Source organism: Centroberyx gerrardi, chromosome 17 (assembly GCF_048128805.1).
Source record: "Centroberyx gerrardi isolate f3 chromosome 17, fCenGer3.hap1.cur.20231027, whole genome shotgun sequence".
Lineage (NCBI taxonomy): Eukaryota > Metazoa > Chordata > Actinopteri > Beryciformes > Berycidae > Centroberyx > Centroberyx gerrardi.
The window spans coordinates 6,436,330-6,453,297 of record NC_136013.1 but is presented as its reverse complement, the minus strand read 5'-3'; the positions used below and the strand labels follow the sequence as shown (position 1 = coordinate 6,453,297).

Here is a 16,968-nt window from a genome sequence, read left to right as displayed (position 1 = left end):
AAAAGCAGTCAGCGCTGTCTTTGTGTCTAAAAAAAAAAAGGAATATCTACACAGAGGATTGATAAAAGACAAGTGCAGTCTGTCAAGCTGTTATCATCTCTTCAAACAATGTAAAATGTACACATACTCCATGTTTGAAGAACACACAGTGTAAATATGCATTTCTCTCTCACATAGCCCTAAACACATAGCAGGCCTCTAAATACACACACCTATAGCAGAGCCTCATTATGGTTTCCACTGCACTCTGCACACAATTACTCTTTATCTAAGTTACTAAATTTCTTACAAAATCAATTTATGAGACTTTTTTTTTGCTTTTTGTTGTTGTTCTTTTTGTTTGTTGTTGTTGTTTGCGCTTATGCATCAAATTTAATAAAGGGTTTTTAATCTCTTATTTGGCCCTTGCCTTGCTGTGGAAAGGAGGCACCAGCAGCTCCCCTGCTTGTGTCTCCGCTCCACTGTCAGACAACACTGCCTCCATCTGGCCAGCCTGACATCTGGAGGGAAGTAACTGTTGTTCTACACTAGAGGGCAGCACATCCTAATATAACAAGAGACAACTCACTGACGACTAATGTTCAAACAGTTTTACCCGATAACCAGAATTATTGCAGTTTAGTTGTTGTTTGTCTGCAGCTTTCATGAATGTTTTTCTGCCATTTTGAAGAGAAACAGAGTCCGCACATTGAAGTTTTTGCTCCTTGGCAGGTTTAAGGCCAGGGAGTTGAAACGTCACAACAAATTTACCAAGGAGCAAGAACTTAAGAGTGCAGACTCTATTTCTTTTTATTACTTTTTTCTGTCCATCACCTGAAAAATAGCCTTCATCGATGTGCATGTTCTATTTTTTCTGTTTGTATTCTTTTCTGTTATACTATTATATATATGTTATACTATACTGCTTTTTGGCCAGGTCTTTCTTCAAAGAGACTCTTAATCCCACCCACTACCTGGTTAAATAAAGGTTAAATAAATAAGCTAAAAACGTATTGCAACTTGCCACAACAACTTTGAAATCACCAGAGAAGAACAGCAGAACTTTGGCAAATAAATGTACCTTTTTATTGAATATTGAGGGCATTAGTACCAAGAAGGCACGGACCAGACTTCATAATAACAAATCATTTTTCACTATAGGGTGACAAAAAAAATCATTCATTTTTTCCTGAAGGGAGATCCTTTCACAGAAAGGATTATGGACACATAGTGCAGACATACAGACTCTTCCATAGTGTAAGTATGACCATGTATTTAAGTCAGAGAAAGAAGTTAGAACAAATTATGAAGACTAAGGATGTGGGTTGTGGGTGTATGGCTATGTACCTTGACACATACTGTTTTAATATAGAAGAAACATCGTTATTCATCAAAATGAGTTTTTAGAAAATATCCATTATGAGTAGAAATAATTAGAAGTTGAAAACAGTGGAAGCAACAACCTGTAAGAAATATAGAACCTTATCTTTTTGTTTTTAATTACATAACAGTATCAAATTCATAAACGTATTTTGTCTCTTTAAACCTTGTTTGAAATGCTGTATTGCCTACATGGGGTTCACTGATACTGACCTGGGATCAGTTGAAAAATCAGTCATCTAAAAAGATTTCAATATTGTCTTGTAATTGTTTTGAAGTGAAAAATTACAGCCAAAAATAAAAGCTTTTGGAGTGTGCAGAGACAAACGTAAAAGCCGTACTGCTTGTCTTTACACAGCTGACAAGCTTAGAACTGGACTTCTGTCGTAATGATAAACTAAACAATTTTTTGCTCTGTGGGCCTACTTTACATATCAGTACAATATGAATTTCATGTGTTTTTAAATCTTGGGGTCACAGGAATTTTCTGACCTCATCATGGGGTCAGCTACCCAAAATAGTTTGAGAACCCCGACTCTAATCATCCCAACAGACACTGTCGGCTGTGTGGAAAAAGGGGAAAATGTTCCGTTTCCTTGCTGATCTACAGACTTCTTCTAAAAGACTGTTGGCCTCGGTTCAGCTCATGCTATCTGCTTACCAACACACACACACACACACACACACACACACACACACACACACACAAACACACACACAAACTCTTGAGCTTTGAATTATAAGGTCCGACCTGCACATGAGTTTCGATGAGTGGACATTAAAGGTTTAACATGAGCGGACATTAAAGGTTTAGCATCCCATAATGTGTAATTAATGTGGCCTTTTTTTCAATTTGTGTTTTTTTACCCACTTGAATGATCTCTTCCACCACATGTAAAGGCCTGTTTGTAGAACTACATTACTTTTATCACTCATTTTTAATCAAAATGTCAAGTGGAACCTTATAATTCTGCGGTCAGGATAATGTTCATGTCTCTTCCAGCTCATTCCAACAGAAGTATAACAGTGTTTTTTCATCTTCTTCAAATCACTTAGTGTTCCAGACAAAGCCATTAAATTATTTGAATCAGAGAAAATCTTAAAGCTGAAATCGCGGCATATTTAAGGATGAGCTGTGTGTGATTTATAAGTAAAAACAGTGTGAAAAACAATTAACTGTTATCTGTCGTAAACTACAACAACCTTCTGTCCTCAGTTACACCTTCTGTAGTACGTTAAATATGAGCTGTGTGATTTATGAGTAAAAACACCTGGGTGAAAAGCGATGTAACTAATAAGTGTGTCAACTAGAACAATGTTGAGTTCTCAGTTGCATCTTCTGTGAGATAAAATGCTAAAACCAGTCTTTCTTGTTCGGTACAAAGAGCCACGATATAAAAGATGTGAATCTGACATCACACGTCCATAATACTGTCACATACATTGCTTATAATACTGAATGACATCAACCGCACACAGAATAACTTTTCAACATATACAAGTCATGAACAATCCATACAAAAATACAACACATACAAGGTTTCAATCGGGTAAAATGATGGGATGAAAAATAAAAATGCAACAAATTCCAGTTCGAAATAATAGACGAAACAAAACAGATGTGAAGTAACGATAATCGAGACAACTGAGCAAAAAGGAATATATATATGCGTGGAACAAAGTCAAAATGTCAGTTTTCTTTTTGGCCAGTGGCCAACCGGGCTCCATTTTGTATCTATATTACAGGGAAGCTTTCCTCGCCACAAGCTCGACACGAGTAAGGACATGTAGAGACTTACTCAGCCTCATTCCTCTTAGGAAACTCTGCTGTGTCGAGCGACGTTTCACAGGACATGAAGCACAATCTGAAATCATGATCGGATCTTTTGATATTTAAGATGCTGAATAGCTAAAATCATCTTGAGAGCAAATCCCAGGTTCTTCTGCTGAAGGTGTGTGTACAACGTTTTAACCACAATGAGACACAAACTGAGCACCGACTAAGGACAGCTTTCAGTTAAAATGGCTTGGATCTTTTCGAATCATCCCCGTGACTAAGGTGAGGGTGTGTGATTGTCAAGGCAAAGGTTTGACACCTGCATAGTAGGGTGATGAAGGCACGTTGGGTGTGTGTTCACATGAGTGTTATTGAGAATCCAGTCTGTGACGGGACAGTTGGCACACTGCACTTCCTGGTGAGGTAAAATGAAGTGGCAACGCTGCGCAGAAGGAAAACCGGCAGAGGGAGGGAGACTTCGCCGCTCTTTCTCAAAGGGTTAAAGGTCAACCCAATGTTCATCGTCCCGGTCAAGTTTCACTCCCGCAATGACCGTGTAGTGTTCTGTCACGGGCTCGTATGGTGAAGTCATTTTATTGGCTGTACACTACGAGAATAAGGTGGACATGAAAACAGTTGAAATTTCAGGTATTTCCATTTCAGCGTTTGCTTGTCTTTGGTTCATAGCTCATAATTATCTTGTCCTTTGTGTGACATATGGATATCCTGCACAGCAAAACATTAATATGCTCTTTATGTGTGTGTGTGTGTGTGTGTGTGGGCACGTGCATGTGTCTGCGCAGTCTGTTTGTGACCTTATACAGGTTATTAGTCAAAGTAGGCACACACAACATGTAGATCTTCAAACCGCTTTGGAGAAGACATGCTCTTTGAATGCAGGCAAAGTTTTGTTTGAATAATAATGAAGATTTTTTTCCATCTCTCTCTGAAGATGAGACGATCCCTTACGTTTCCTTTCACACTCCATTCCCAAGCAGAAGTGTCGCAGGCGAGCAGCACGGGCCGCGTTTTTCGAAGACGCAGCTTCTCTCGAACCCCGGCGTTCATTCTTGAAATTCCCATTCCGGCGAGATTCCTCCACGGGCTTCTCGGTGTCTGTTCGTTTATTAAGTGTTATGCATCTCAAGTGGTAAGCGAAGGGAGGGCCGAGTTAAGACAACTTAAGGCCAGTTTACTCATCGGTGCTTTTCACTGCCAAGTATGGAAACCACCATGTATCATCCTCTCCAACGCTCCTCTCCCTCCCAGTTCCCTGAGGTGCTGACGGGGAGGAGCAGAAGATCACCCCGAAGGTCGCCCGTTTCCGCCTCGCCCCCCTCCCCTCACACCACGAACTCCGGGACCTCGTCGCTGGTCAGGTCCAGGGAGAAGTACTTGTTGGCTCTCTTGATGGGGAAGGGGTGTTGTTCTCCGCGCATCCCGGCGCACTGATCGGCCAGGCCCTGGTAGCCGCAGCCGTCGCTGAGCTCCTGGGCGCAGCCGAACGTGTAGCTGTGGGCGGTGTCCTGGCAGAGCTCCGCCCACTGCAGGCAGCCCTTCTGGTAGAGCCGGATGTCGTCGAGTGACTGGCTGTGCCGGTCCGTCGACGACTGAGGTTTCCTGCACGCAGATGTCTGTGGGTGGAAAGTAGCAAAGCAAGCGTTATGAAAAAGTATGATGTACCAACTTTCCCTCAACCTGCTTCATCTACTTCTACTTCAGCTAGTGATTTCCTTTGTTTCACAGAATGACTTTAGACAACCTGCTGTATATATGTAGGTGGAGAGAGTGATAGCAATAGTGTAGTACGTTTCCAGAACTTCCAGTCAAGCAAAAAGTGAGACTGGAGAGGGAACAATGCCCTGCCCAGTTGTCCAAACTAGAAAAAAAGCTGTCGAAGACGGTGCTGTATTTCACACACGATTGACAACAGATCCACAAAGGTGCAAGCTGTGGCTGCAGCTGCATTATGGATTATTGGTTTATTGAGGCTACTGTCAGTGGAGAAATTGGTCTCTCTGCTTCTTTTACGATGGATTTCTCCTTGTTTGATTGTTGAATGTCGGTGCTAAACGGTGAGTCTAGAAAGAAGCCCTTGCTGTTTGATTCTTAGGGACTGACACCAAAACCTGATGTTTGCTGTTGATGTTTTAGGTGCTATCTGCTATCAAACTCCATTGTAGTTGCACTGGAAATATCTCAGTGTGATGTTATGTGTATCTATGTTTGGCCAGTAATCCACAGTGGGCCCAGAAATGCGAGGAACATCGCCAATAGCTGTTTTTTAACAGTGTTTTAGCGTTTTTGGGTGGATTTTTCCTTTAACACATTTCTCCACACAAACAAATACTTCTCCACAACACGGTAGTTATTTGCTGTGTCTGGATGTTGCTGTGTATTGTGTTTGTATTGGTTCTTTCTGTATCCTCTATTATAGTTTTATTCACTCACTGTAGTAGTAGTGAGATTTATAGGAGTGTGTTGTAGCCCACATCTGTTCCTCTCCTTGCTGAATAGTCTTTAACAACAGAGCAAACAGTGCCTTGAAACTCCTTGAATTCTAACTGTGAATTACCTGCGGAAGAGACTCGATGCTCTGGCCTCTCATCTTGACCACAGTCTCAGACGAGCTGGAGGTGGAGGAGCTGACATCTTTCACTATAAGTCCTGAGGAACAGAGGATAGAAACACATTCAGCTACGTGACAACTCTTGATCAACATCAGCATTTCACAAAAGAAGGAATGCTGTGAGTGTGTGCACTAGCTAGGAGGCAGCTATTTAACTTTGAATTGAATTATGACAAATTTCACAGCACAAATGTCACATTATTTCACAGCAAAAGCTCTTCTCAGTGACATTTGTTACATCTACTGTCTGGGTGCTGTGGCTTTGACCCTTGCACTCGTTATTGTTGGCTGCTTGTAATGTTGGCAAGCTAGGAATTAAAGCTTATTTTACTGTTGCACTCTTTGCAAGTCAATCTGTATGAGTGCGTCAGCTAAATACCTGAAGTGTAAATATAAGTGTAGATAGGGCAGGGGCAGTGAGAGAGTGTCTGTACCTGAGTATCCGTTGGTCTGGTCAGGAGACATAGTCAGCATGTCCTCAGTGATGTGGATACACAGATCCTGGTTGAGCTCCAGAGCCATCTCATGAAGCTCCTCATAGTCTTTGGGGTCATCCACCAGCATCTCAATCTCTACGGTAACGAAGATGAGATTGTGTTAAAATTATTAAAATACACTACGAAATCCCTATGATAACTAAAGCTTTAAAGTGGTAATCCACAGGTTCCTATCCTATTCAGATTTTTCCTGGGAAAGGAGACCTACCAGACACCCTGTGTTTACAAGTTTATATGATTATGCAAATTATTACCGTAAAGGAAATTTAAGATTGGGTTTAAAGACTACTAAATGAGACTGTGACCATTTGAGAAAAAAGACAAGCTTGTTATTCACTGTTTTAAAATCTTTGGCTACCATCTAAATGCCTTGAGGATGGACTCATTCAAAACTGAGTTAGTCGCATGAACCTATTCTATGAGTGCCTGTTGACATATGTGTGGTGTTATTTTTTGAAAATAATGATTTTTGAGTCTGTAATTTCTAAAACAAAAGGACCCATCTCCATTTAACTCAATGGATGCTGAAAACTTTGAAGCTCAATATCTCAGAACTATCCTGAAGGCAGATAGAACCTTATAATTCTAAGCTCACGATTTTACAATCAAACACATCAACTCTTTTTCCCTCTTACCGTCGTCATCCAGTATGCGCTCCTTGCCGCTGCTCTCGATGCCGGAGGTGTGTGAGCTCCCATGGCTGGTCGTGGAGGAGCTGCAGGTGCGCAGCGGCCTGTGGGGGGCCTGGCCCGGGGCCCTGAAGCTGTCCGTCTCGATGCCGGAGGTGTGAGAGCTGCCGTGGCTGGTGGTTGAGTGGCGGGACAGGCGTTTGTGATGAGACATGCTCCCCGCGCTGCTGCCGCTGGCCCGGGAACGCTTGTCCAGCTGCTCCATGTCCAGCTCCAGAGCATCGCTGATGTACGACTCCCTGTACTGCTTCTTCTCTGCAAGGGATCAGACAGAGGAATTCAAATAAATATTGTAATAAATTCAACACACTGCATATGGTCCAACTTCTAACACCTTCCAAGTGCAAAATCTGGTAACATTTGTCTTAAAATTACTCAACACTCTGGCGGATAACATTTTGAGGCAATAACATTTGAATATCCCAGTTATATACAGTCTTTGGTATTTGCCTGTTCTCAAAATTTGCCTCCTGTGCTGACTAACCTACACTCTCTGACTGTGAGCAAATTAAATCAAAGCAAAACAATGACTCTATCAAACAGGCTGTTGATTGGCTACCTGTTACACTGCTCTACCCAAAGTGGTAGTGACTAAACTTCTGTATATTTTTCCTCCTGTTTCTCCGCTCAACCGCACTGCAGTTCACTTGGAACAAGACTGAGATCCGCTTTTTCAGGCGTTCTCTGTTCGAATCTTACTTGCCCAATTACTTGAACTAAAGGACTAAGCGCTCCAGAGTTCAAAGAAATCACTCCAAACATGTTTGAAATTAACATGCCTTTAACCCCCAAATGTTTCAGTGGCGAACGATCAAAGTACGCTGGGCAGCTTTCAGATGCCGTTTCAGTAATGCAGGGCATTACTGAAACGGAGTCCATGTGTTCGGCAAACATTCCTTGGGTAAACAAAAGGGAAATAAAACGAAGAACGTAGGAAACGCAGTAGAAAATACCTTCGTTCTCCTCCAATCGGCGGACCTGTTTGAGAACAGGCTGCAGGTTCATGTAGAGGCGGTGGCTGTTGCTGAGCAGCTGCAGGAGGTGGCGGGAGCGCAGGGGACAACCTGTGTAGTAGATGAGTTTACGAGCCGAGGGGAGACCGTCGGGAAGGATCTCAAACTTCTTCCCCTGAGAAAGTGGAAGGAGGGAAAAAAACGAGTTTAATACAGTTGAGCAGCAGTTAATAATATAAAATTATCAAAAAGGAATGTGAATTTACAATCTTTGATTAAGTGCCAGAAAGGCCTGCAGGAAAAACCACAGAGGAGGGATGTCTGTCTCTTCTTGAAAAATATTTTGCAGCCGCTCTTATAGCCAAACACAACGAAACGACAATGAGTTCACATATCTGTTCTTCATTTCTTCATACAGAGAACGGAACAGACCATTTTCGACCGGTTTTGATGATTTTCCAAGGAGAGGACATGTTGGCTGAATGCACGGAAAAACCCTGAATAAAATGGTGGGCTTGTGCTTTCTCCCGAGCCTTTGGCAGAGGCTCGACCCAATAACAGCTGTCTTTAGTGTCAGCGGGGGTGTTTTCAATACAGACCTATAAACATTTCTGCAGGGGCTTGGACTTTCAAAGGCAATGGGTGGGTTTAAAGCCCCGTGAAAATGCACTCAACTGCGCTTTTCTGTCCGCAGAATTGAGCTTTCACTTTATTTATCCAGACATTTATAAAGAAACTATCGGAATGCAAGTAGGTTTTAAGCCTACGCACGGGTATAGAAGCACATAAAAGGCAGTTGAGTATTCAGCTTTATACTATAGGGAAATGAGTTCTTAAAAAAAAAACCCATTGGCAGTTTTTTGACAGTCGCTTTCACGCATAAGATAATATTCTCAGAGCAGTGGTGGCCTTGCGACTGGAAGGTTGCCAGTTCAAATCCCTGGACCGGCTGGGTAGAGTAGAGTAATGCTCTCCTTTCCCTCAACAGCATTAGCATTGCAGTAAACCTCAAACTTCTCCCAGTGGCCACCAGTAAAACACACTGTAGTTGTACTGGGCAGTGTGAGGGTGTGTGCAACTGAATGAGTAAGCAGCCGCAAATCTACCAAGGATGAACAAATTAAAAAATAGAGACAACATACTATGAGCTTGAGCTATTCAGTCCAGTTCAGCTGTTGCCAAAGCTTCAATTACAGTTGGTAATTGATAAAACAGTAATTGAAGTGAAACAGTAAATGTAACAATCACTGTTTTCCCAATGTATTAGTGTATGTTTATGAGTGTGTGTGTGTCAGTATCTCTTTAGTGGTGGGTCTACGTTACTGCGTACTCAGCTCCTACGTGTATATGTAACTAGTGGTTGTGTATAGATAATTATGATCTAAATCATGATGATATATAACGTTACTTCTGAGAAGTTAAAGAATAATAATACAGTAAGGAAACAGTTTAATGACTCAGATGTCGCCACTCAGTATCCCCTCTCTATTCTCTCGCAGACAAACTCCTCGGTGATATTAATCATCTAAGTATACACTGAAAAACAGGTAAACACAACCCAAAAACCACACACACATAGAATCTACGGCTCCCCTACTGGTAGTAACTCTACTCCAGACCAAACACACACAGGAGTAGAGTGGTGTCAGATTGCAGGTTATTAAAAGGTGTCCAGCCACTCCTCAGAAAAGTTTCTTATTTCATGCAGTACACATGGTCAGTCCATCTAACCTCTGAGTATGACAGCTGGGAGTCAAGTCCTCTTTTCTCCCCCTTTCTCCAAGACCTCCCTAACAGCCCACACACATCGGAAAAAAAAAAGAAAGCCCTGCCCTGCTTCCTTTCTATCCAACAATCATAAAAGAGACCAGCATCAACCAGAGAGCAGGCAAGGTCCAGACAAACGCCCCCTCAGTTCCTCTCCAGCCTCAGATCCAACACCGCTGGACACAAAGGCGTAGGTTTCATTTCAGCTTTGGGAGGGACACACACACACTCTGGATCAAAGTCTAGGCAGCAAATCACACTGACATGCTATGGCCATCATAGGAGCCTAAACGCAACTCTGTTTTCCCTTGCTTCATGTACAAGATTGAAACAAAAGATGCATATTTACATGAGAAAAATATGCAGATAAGAGAGAGAGTGAGGAGAATTACTGGTCGATGTGAAATACAGTAAGACATCGCTAAACTTATCACCTGATCCGAGGGGCAAACCTTCATTCTTAATCAAAATCAAACCTTAATCAAAACATGGCAGTAAATTTAAAAGCCTTTGCAAACAACTAGGAGAAGGGCTCCATTGTTTTAAAGAGGAACAGGTATTTGTGCTTGTGACCGAAGCCAACTATGCTTCTAAAAACACAGAGCGAGTAGTAATACAGTACAGTATACACATTTGTGGCAGAAATAATTGGGGGAATTCTTCCATCTCCTTATATTGAAAGGGACAAGTTCAACTGTCTCTCCTGAAAGTCTACACCCATGACTGGACACCCAGGAAGAGCCGAAGTCAGCCCCGCCAACAGCACAAACCCAGAATCCCCCCGAAACCATCCCAACATCTGGTGTTTATTGACCCACACGCCCCTCCGCCCCGCCTCGCTCTCTGGCTCGCTCGCCCGTAGCTGCAGCCGTGGTGGCAGCGGTGCTGGATGACGCGCTCATGGGTGGAGTAGAGAGGAGAAAGCCTGTTATTCAGCAGAAGGGTGGGACGGAGCCATGAGAGGCCCTTCGCGTCCACAGAGGAACCACAGCCGCGCACACTGCTGTTTCACTCTCGCGACGCCAACAGCTAAACCGCCGAAAAACAGAATGAGCAAAACAGGATGTCTTTATCGTGAATGGAGCGGCAGATGCGTCGGTCATTTGCACCGAAATAGGCCAAAGCAAAGCTCACCACTGCCGGATGAAAACCTTCTATTTTGAAAAAGTCTAACTTTTTGGGACAACCGAGCATTTTTGAAATTTCACTGCAAGGCGTCTTATAGTTATGAAACTTGCCTATAAAAAACAGAAAAATCTCCAAAATTACAGTTACAAGGTTTTTTTTTTTTTAGCAGTGATAAGCGATAATGGCCTCCTCTCTGGATTGTGATTAATACTGGCAGTAAACGTGAATCCGTCAGAGTGAAACAGATATATAGTAAGCTTCTCTGCCTTCCTGCGATAACAGAAACCCTATGAAAGCAAATTAACCGACTGCTGCGCTCAGCTTAACGACAGGCTGACTCAGAGAGCAGAGATGAGAAGATTTAACAGGCTTTCCTTTTGAGGGCACAGCGACACAGATGATAATTGATATAATATATACATTAAGAGGCATGCAGATCATGTGAAGATACCGCCTTTGATTACACTGACACATGCATACAGTATGCACAGTATGTGTGTATGTGTGAGTGTGTGTGTGTGTGTGTGTGCACATGCAGGGAAAGTCTTTCTAAATCCCTGATTAGTTCCAGAGGGCTGTTGCAGGGCTAAGATAAAACGGCAGTGTGGAGAAGAGAAGCCCTGCGTAAAAATTTCCACGACCCTGAGCAAGAGCAAGAGCGAGGCTTTCACAAACACGGCCATAAGCCGGGGCATGCTTGGATTTCGTCACTGCTGGAATGAGCGAAGAAACATGGCATCTCTGAAAAATGTCTCTCCGGGGGCAAAAAAAAAAAACTTGTGACGACGTATTTAAGAATGTTTTACTTACCACAAATACCAGTTTGCCCACGTTGGTCCAGGGGAAGTCGTACAACAGTTGTCTCACAGACCCCACGTTCTGCAACACAGGACCACACACATCATAAGTCTGAGATCAAACGTTAATAAGTGCTTTTCAGCCAATTAAAATGTCAGGATGACAGGAAGGATCAACTGCAGCTTGGCCCTGCTACACCACTTCCTTTCAGAAATCAGGAATACAAAAATCAGGGAAAAGGCAATCCTCATTACAATGCCAAGTAAGAAACAGTACCTGGAATATCTGGATACCACGTAAAGTCAGTCCCAATGTAAGAGATGCCTCTACTTCCTTCTTGTCCTGTTAAAAAAATGAGATGATGCAGATGAGGAGAAACTCAAGCTGAATCTAATAAAGTAAAATACAGAATCATTTCATATTACTAGCAGCCTCAAATCCAATGAGTCAAGTCGATGTATCACATGCTACCATGGCCAAATAATTGAAAAAAATAGCAAAGCAATAGAATTAGTATGCTGGTATTGTTATCTGCACATAGAAATTTTGCTTAACTTGGATAGAAATGAATCACCCAGTGTCATCTGTGTTGGAAAAGACTAATTTATTAGCACAAAGGATAGATCCTGTGTCCTAAATGTCACATCTCTCACCTTGTAGAGCCTGTAGTAGTGGACAGTGACGTCATCGAGCTGGGCGCACTCCTTGATGTATTTGAGATGTGCCTCGGACGCAGTGAGGGCGAACTGGTCTTTGTGCATGTTGGGGATGTGTCTCAGGATGTATTCACGGCCACGCTTGGCGATCACCTGAGGGGGAAAGAGAGAGGGAGGGAAACGTGAGGCTCCCTCTGACAACAAACTGAGTTCTCTTCGCTTGCTGCGGAGCAAAGGCCTCGGGTCGCACAGACTCATTACAGCCCATGCAGCTCGGTGGCAGATTGGCAGCCCAGGTTGCCAGTGAGGTTAATGAAGCACCCCGCCACAGGGCAAACAGATGTCCCAACCTGGAGAGACTGAGATCTGAGCAAGAGCCAGAGGCAGGAACCGGAAACACACTCGCTAGGCTTCGCGTGTGGCTTTTGTACGACTTTGTATGTAAGCTTTGTAAGCACCTAAATCTTTGGGAGATTTACTGTAGGATAGTGTTCACCGCTCGTGATCAAACAACAATTTCCTGTCACTGCCGCTTTCAAGTGGTGATAAGGAGGCAGAAGTTTAATCGCAGGAAGTGAAGGGCAATCAGACGGGTGGGGCTGTCCTGACCAGAGGTGGGGGTGGGGGTGGATGGTGGTGAGAGAAGCGGGTGTTGCCAGAATAGTCAGCTAAGCCGTAGCATTTCTCAAGATTAAAAAAAAACGGTGTGTGTGTGCCACTTCCAGGGACAAAAATAAACTTAGTGTCCCAGTTCTCATTATCCCACATGCTCAGATGTGGAGCTGTCGCAAAGTGTTTGGCCGGTATGATTAATTGAAGGTGGCTACAGACCCACATACAGACTGAAGGCCAGGCTGAACGCTGCCTGGCTGGACGGTCTGGACCAGAGCTGCACTGAATGGTTAAGCTTCTCAGTTTAGCGATGCTGATCCATCTAGACATTATTCAGTGTTCCCCATACACTGATTTATTTTTTCTTGAATTATCCCTTACAGCTTAGACTCATTGAAATAATTGATGTCTTTTGCAAGGACATTTGTTATGACCCACTGCAGTATCAGACAGACCAACAATACAATACAATAAAGTCTTTACAGTCTTTCTCACATTTCATTAACGGTCTTTTCTGCTCCTCCCACCAGCACACAATAATCTAAAAACCAGTGAGAGACACTGTCATTGTAGAATAAAAGTTTTTTTCTCATGACATCATGAATTCAATTTACATTTTAGGCATCTAGCCGTCTTCTCCTGAACAATTTGGAGTGAATGTAACCGCAGAAAAAGCTACAAACAAAAGCTATTACAAATATTCCTGTGTTCCTAAAATGATCATGTATGATAGAAAAGGTATTCGGTGTAAGAGTCACAGAGAAAATATAGGATTTTTTTGTACTATTAAGACAAGATAGGAGCGTGATCAGGTGCAAGTAGAGGGACAAGGACAAGGAAGAGGGGGATGTGAATTAGAGGGAAAATGAAGGTAGGAAAGAGAGCAGGGCATTGGTCAGTGATCTTAAATCTTCCCTTCTTCTCCTCTGACAAGCTCGACACACAGGGGCTCATACAGGCCACATACGGGACGCGTTAGACATACTCACCCACGGGGGGAAGTAGGCCTCGGGTTCAAAGTACTTCCCAAAGTGCTTGTTGCGTTTGAAGTTGCCCAGGTCGGCCTGGAGCGCAAAGGCTGCCAGGAGGAAGTAGGCCTCCTCCCTTTGGATACACTGGGAGAGCAGCACCTGTTTCCTCAGGTGCCAGTAGTAGTAGTACCTGGCCGACCGGTCACTGCAGGGAAGACAGAATGAAGCAGAATGAACTTAACTGTTAATTGGTGCATCAGTAACTGAGTGATGACAGATACATGCAGCCCATCCAGGGACTTTCAGGTAGAGCTCTTGTTTTAAGGCTTTTCTCTCATAATTCTAAATACCCTTTAAGTAAAAATACTAACCAACATTTGTCTGCAAACTATATCTAGAATTCAAACATTGGAAGGTGCCAATTTTGTCTAATACTGACACTAAATATGCATAAACAACAACATAGCTTATATCTACACAGAGTTATTAGGTCATTCTTGCCCTCTGTTACTGCCATTCTTGCTTTCCAACATTACTTTTAACTACTGCACATTCGCTCAAAATGTGTATCATCAGTCCAAGGGCTTTACTTACCTTATCAATCTCCCATTCTCAACATAATACTGAGCCCTGAAGTGTATTATCATCGGAGGCCCAAACTGGTCAATGCCCTGGAAAACACACAAGGGGAAGTCATTGTTATTATTTATTTTCTACTGCATGCAGAGTCCACCATAGATGTCAAACTACACAAGCAATAGTTACAACTGATGTATTAGTATGTCAAATATTTGGGCGATGAGCTGAAGGTTAAAGGTCTTTTTCACTGTCGACTCATGTACAGTGAAATAAGGATTCCACATCTAAAGATAGATGGATAAATAGATGAGGCAAAAGATCAAAGTGTCAGTTTTTGATTAAAGCTCTTTATTAGCCTCCATGATGGCGTCTCAAATTTTATTTGGACAAATCTACATGGTATCAATTAGTGGGGATGGGATGCTGTTCTCTGTTGCAACCCCACTTCAAGAGCTAGGCAGATAAAATGGGTGTATTTTTACATAATAAAAATCTAGTGTAGCTGCCTAGAGTAGCTTTAAAACAGAGACTCACTGTCCACTGCTCACTTTTAAACTTGTGACTTTAAGTAAATAATACAAGAGCTGCACCACAAGATTTCTTACCTTGCTCGCCTCTCTCTTCCATTCTTTGGGGCAGTACTTGGATAGCTTCTGGCCCAGCTCCATATAGATATGCTCATTGTCTGGAGGAGGAGAGGCACAGGTTTAGAAGACACACTCATCCTCTGTGTCATCAGAGTGTGTGTGAGTGTGTGTGTGTGTGTGTGTGCGTACGGGCGTGTGTGCGCGTGTATGTGTAGCCCCGATGCACAGAGAAATCCCCACTGAATGAGCTTAGTTCAAAGGCTGCCTCAGAGCGATCACATCAGACAGCCTCGGCATTTTCTATTGTACCGAGTCCCTCTGGTGTTCCTTCTCCTTTCTTCACCTCTCTCTGTCACGTCTTAATCTGGTCTTTAAGTGACGCCTTTCATGAGCTGCAGCCCTGCTGATCTTACAACTCTGGAGTTTCTATACAAATAAAAAACGCAGGGTGAAAAGCAAAGGCAACCGGAGAGGAGGAACAGGTCCTCTTTGGCAGTATGTTACGGCGTGTTTTTGTTGTCAAATGCGGTGACTGTAATGAAGAGTAGATGACTGGTATGTGAGTGTTGTCCGGAAGAGTGAGTGTGTTTACAAGCACATACTCGTTTTCAGGAGACTTATACAGTATATTCCACTTAAGTGTTTGGGCATGTAATGCTCATATTCTGATGACTAGAAACATGAATATGATGACTAGGATACGCTTATCTTGGATACTTGGGCAAAGAAACACCTAACTGTAGGTTTTTGTGGTCCAAGTTCTGTTTTTGTGGTAATATTCAGAATATTATGTCACTTTTAGTTTGTACACATGGATATTATTTGTGACAGGCCTATGAGGAGGCAAAGACAGCTTATCCTGGATAAGACCTTAATCAGGATATGATCGAGTTGCTCAAATACAATGTGTAGAAATGTGGAGAAATGGCACTAACTTGGCATTTGTTTTAACCTGCTAGGACTATCAGGTGAGCGGGGTTTACTACATCAGGGCAATTCAGATAGCGTCAGTTAAGCTATCATAGAAAAGTACACTGAATGGACTTTCAAACATTCCTGTGGTTGTCAAAGCTTTTGGGCATTAATTGTATTTTCCACTGTGCAAATCCCATCTTTCCAGCACTCCAAAGAGGTTGAGGCAAACAAACAAAGAAGTATTTTTGAATGCTATGTGCCGCAGTGTCTAGTGTGCGGGCCTGGCTGTGGATGCATTGGTCAGAGGGACAGCGAGTGAGACAGAGGGGGTGGGCGGCCTCTGTTTGCCTAGGGGATTTCACGCTGTTCAGACAAGCAGTTCAGGAATGTCCCACAATCAGACCCATTGGCTCCTGCTCAATTGACCTGCTGGGCTGTCATTGGCTCATCTGGAGGCCAGCTGTCTGAAAACACTGCCCTTGCAATTTGCTCTCCTTTTGCAGTTGCCTCCAACTGTCACCCACTGTCTGCTCCGCCATGGGACAGACGCGGTGACTCATTCCATACATATGACCCTCGCCGAGCCCCGTCGTCACCGTAAAACAGCTTTAGTCTCGCAGCACAATGGAATCCAGTCAGGCTGAGGTGGCCCAGACCCCTGGGAGACAGCCATGACAGATAGGTGAGAGATGCTGCGTTTAGGGCAGATTCAGGCTCCCCAGCCAAGTTATTGGTCTGAGGAAAAACAACAGGGTTCGCCTGGTTCAACTGTTCGTATGTTGCCGTGGTAGTTTTTTGTGACATGCATTCACAAGTACGCCATAAGATGTGTGACGTGAGCAACCACATGTTGTCCAATCACTGGGAAATCTGTGTAGTTTAAGAGTAAAATTACCCTTCTTCCACACAACTGAATGGACAGACTCCAATAGATTTGAAAGGTAGGGAGGTGTGAAGTGGACAATCACAGAAAACAATGGCTGTTTTGTTCGCTTGGAAAAGGGCAAACAAGATACAAGATACAAGGTTCCCACACTCACTTGGACATCAA

The 16,968-nt window shown here is 43.2% G+C and overlaps 1 protein-coding gene across 1 annotated transcript in view; it reads right to left on the bottom strand.

Annotated features, from left to right (window-relative positions):
- Positions 1–1,061: 1,061 nt before the first annotated feature.
- The window catches only part of frmd6 (FERM domain containing 6), a 30,613-nt gene continuing 14,706 nt past the window's right edge, over positions 1,062–16,968 (bottom strand). Inside the window, exons 4-14 of the mRNA XM_071896442.2 lie at positions 15,021–15,100; positions 14,431–14,507; positions 13,855–14,041; positions 12,251–12,406; positions 11,874–11,939; positions 11,610–11,678; positions 7,905–8,079; positions 6,898–7,206; positions 6,200–6,337; positions 5,712–5,803; positions 1,062–4,770 (exon numbers count right to left, since the gene is read on the bottom strand). Of these exons, the coding sequence (XP_071752543.1) occupies positions 4,480–4,770; positions 5,712–5,803; positions 6,200–6,337; positions 6,898–7,206; positions 7,905–8,079; positions 11,610–11,678; positions 11,874–11,939; positions 12,251–12,406; positions 13,855–14,041; positions 14,431–14,507; positions 15,021–15,100 (1,640 nt within the window). The 3' untranslated portion in view covers positions 1,062–4,479. The remainder of the gene's footprint in view (positions 4,771–5,711; positions 5,804–6,199; positions 6,338–6,897; positions 7,207–7,904; positions 8,080–11,609; positions 11,679–11,873; positions 11,940–12,250; positions 12,407–13,854; positions 14,042–14,430; positions 14,508–15,020; positions 15,101–16,968) is intronic.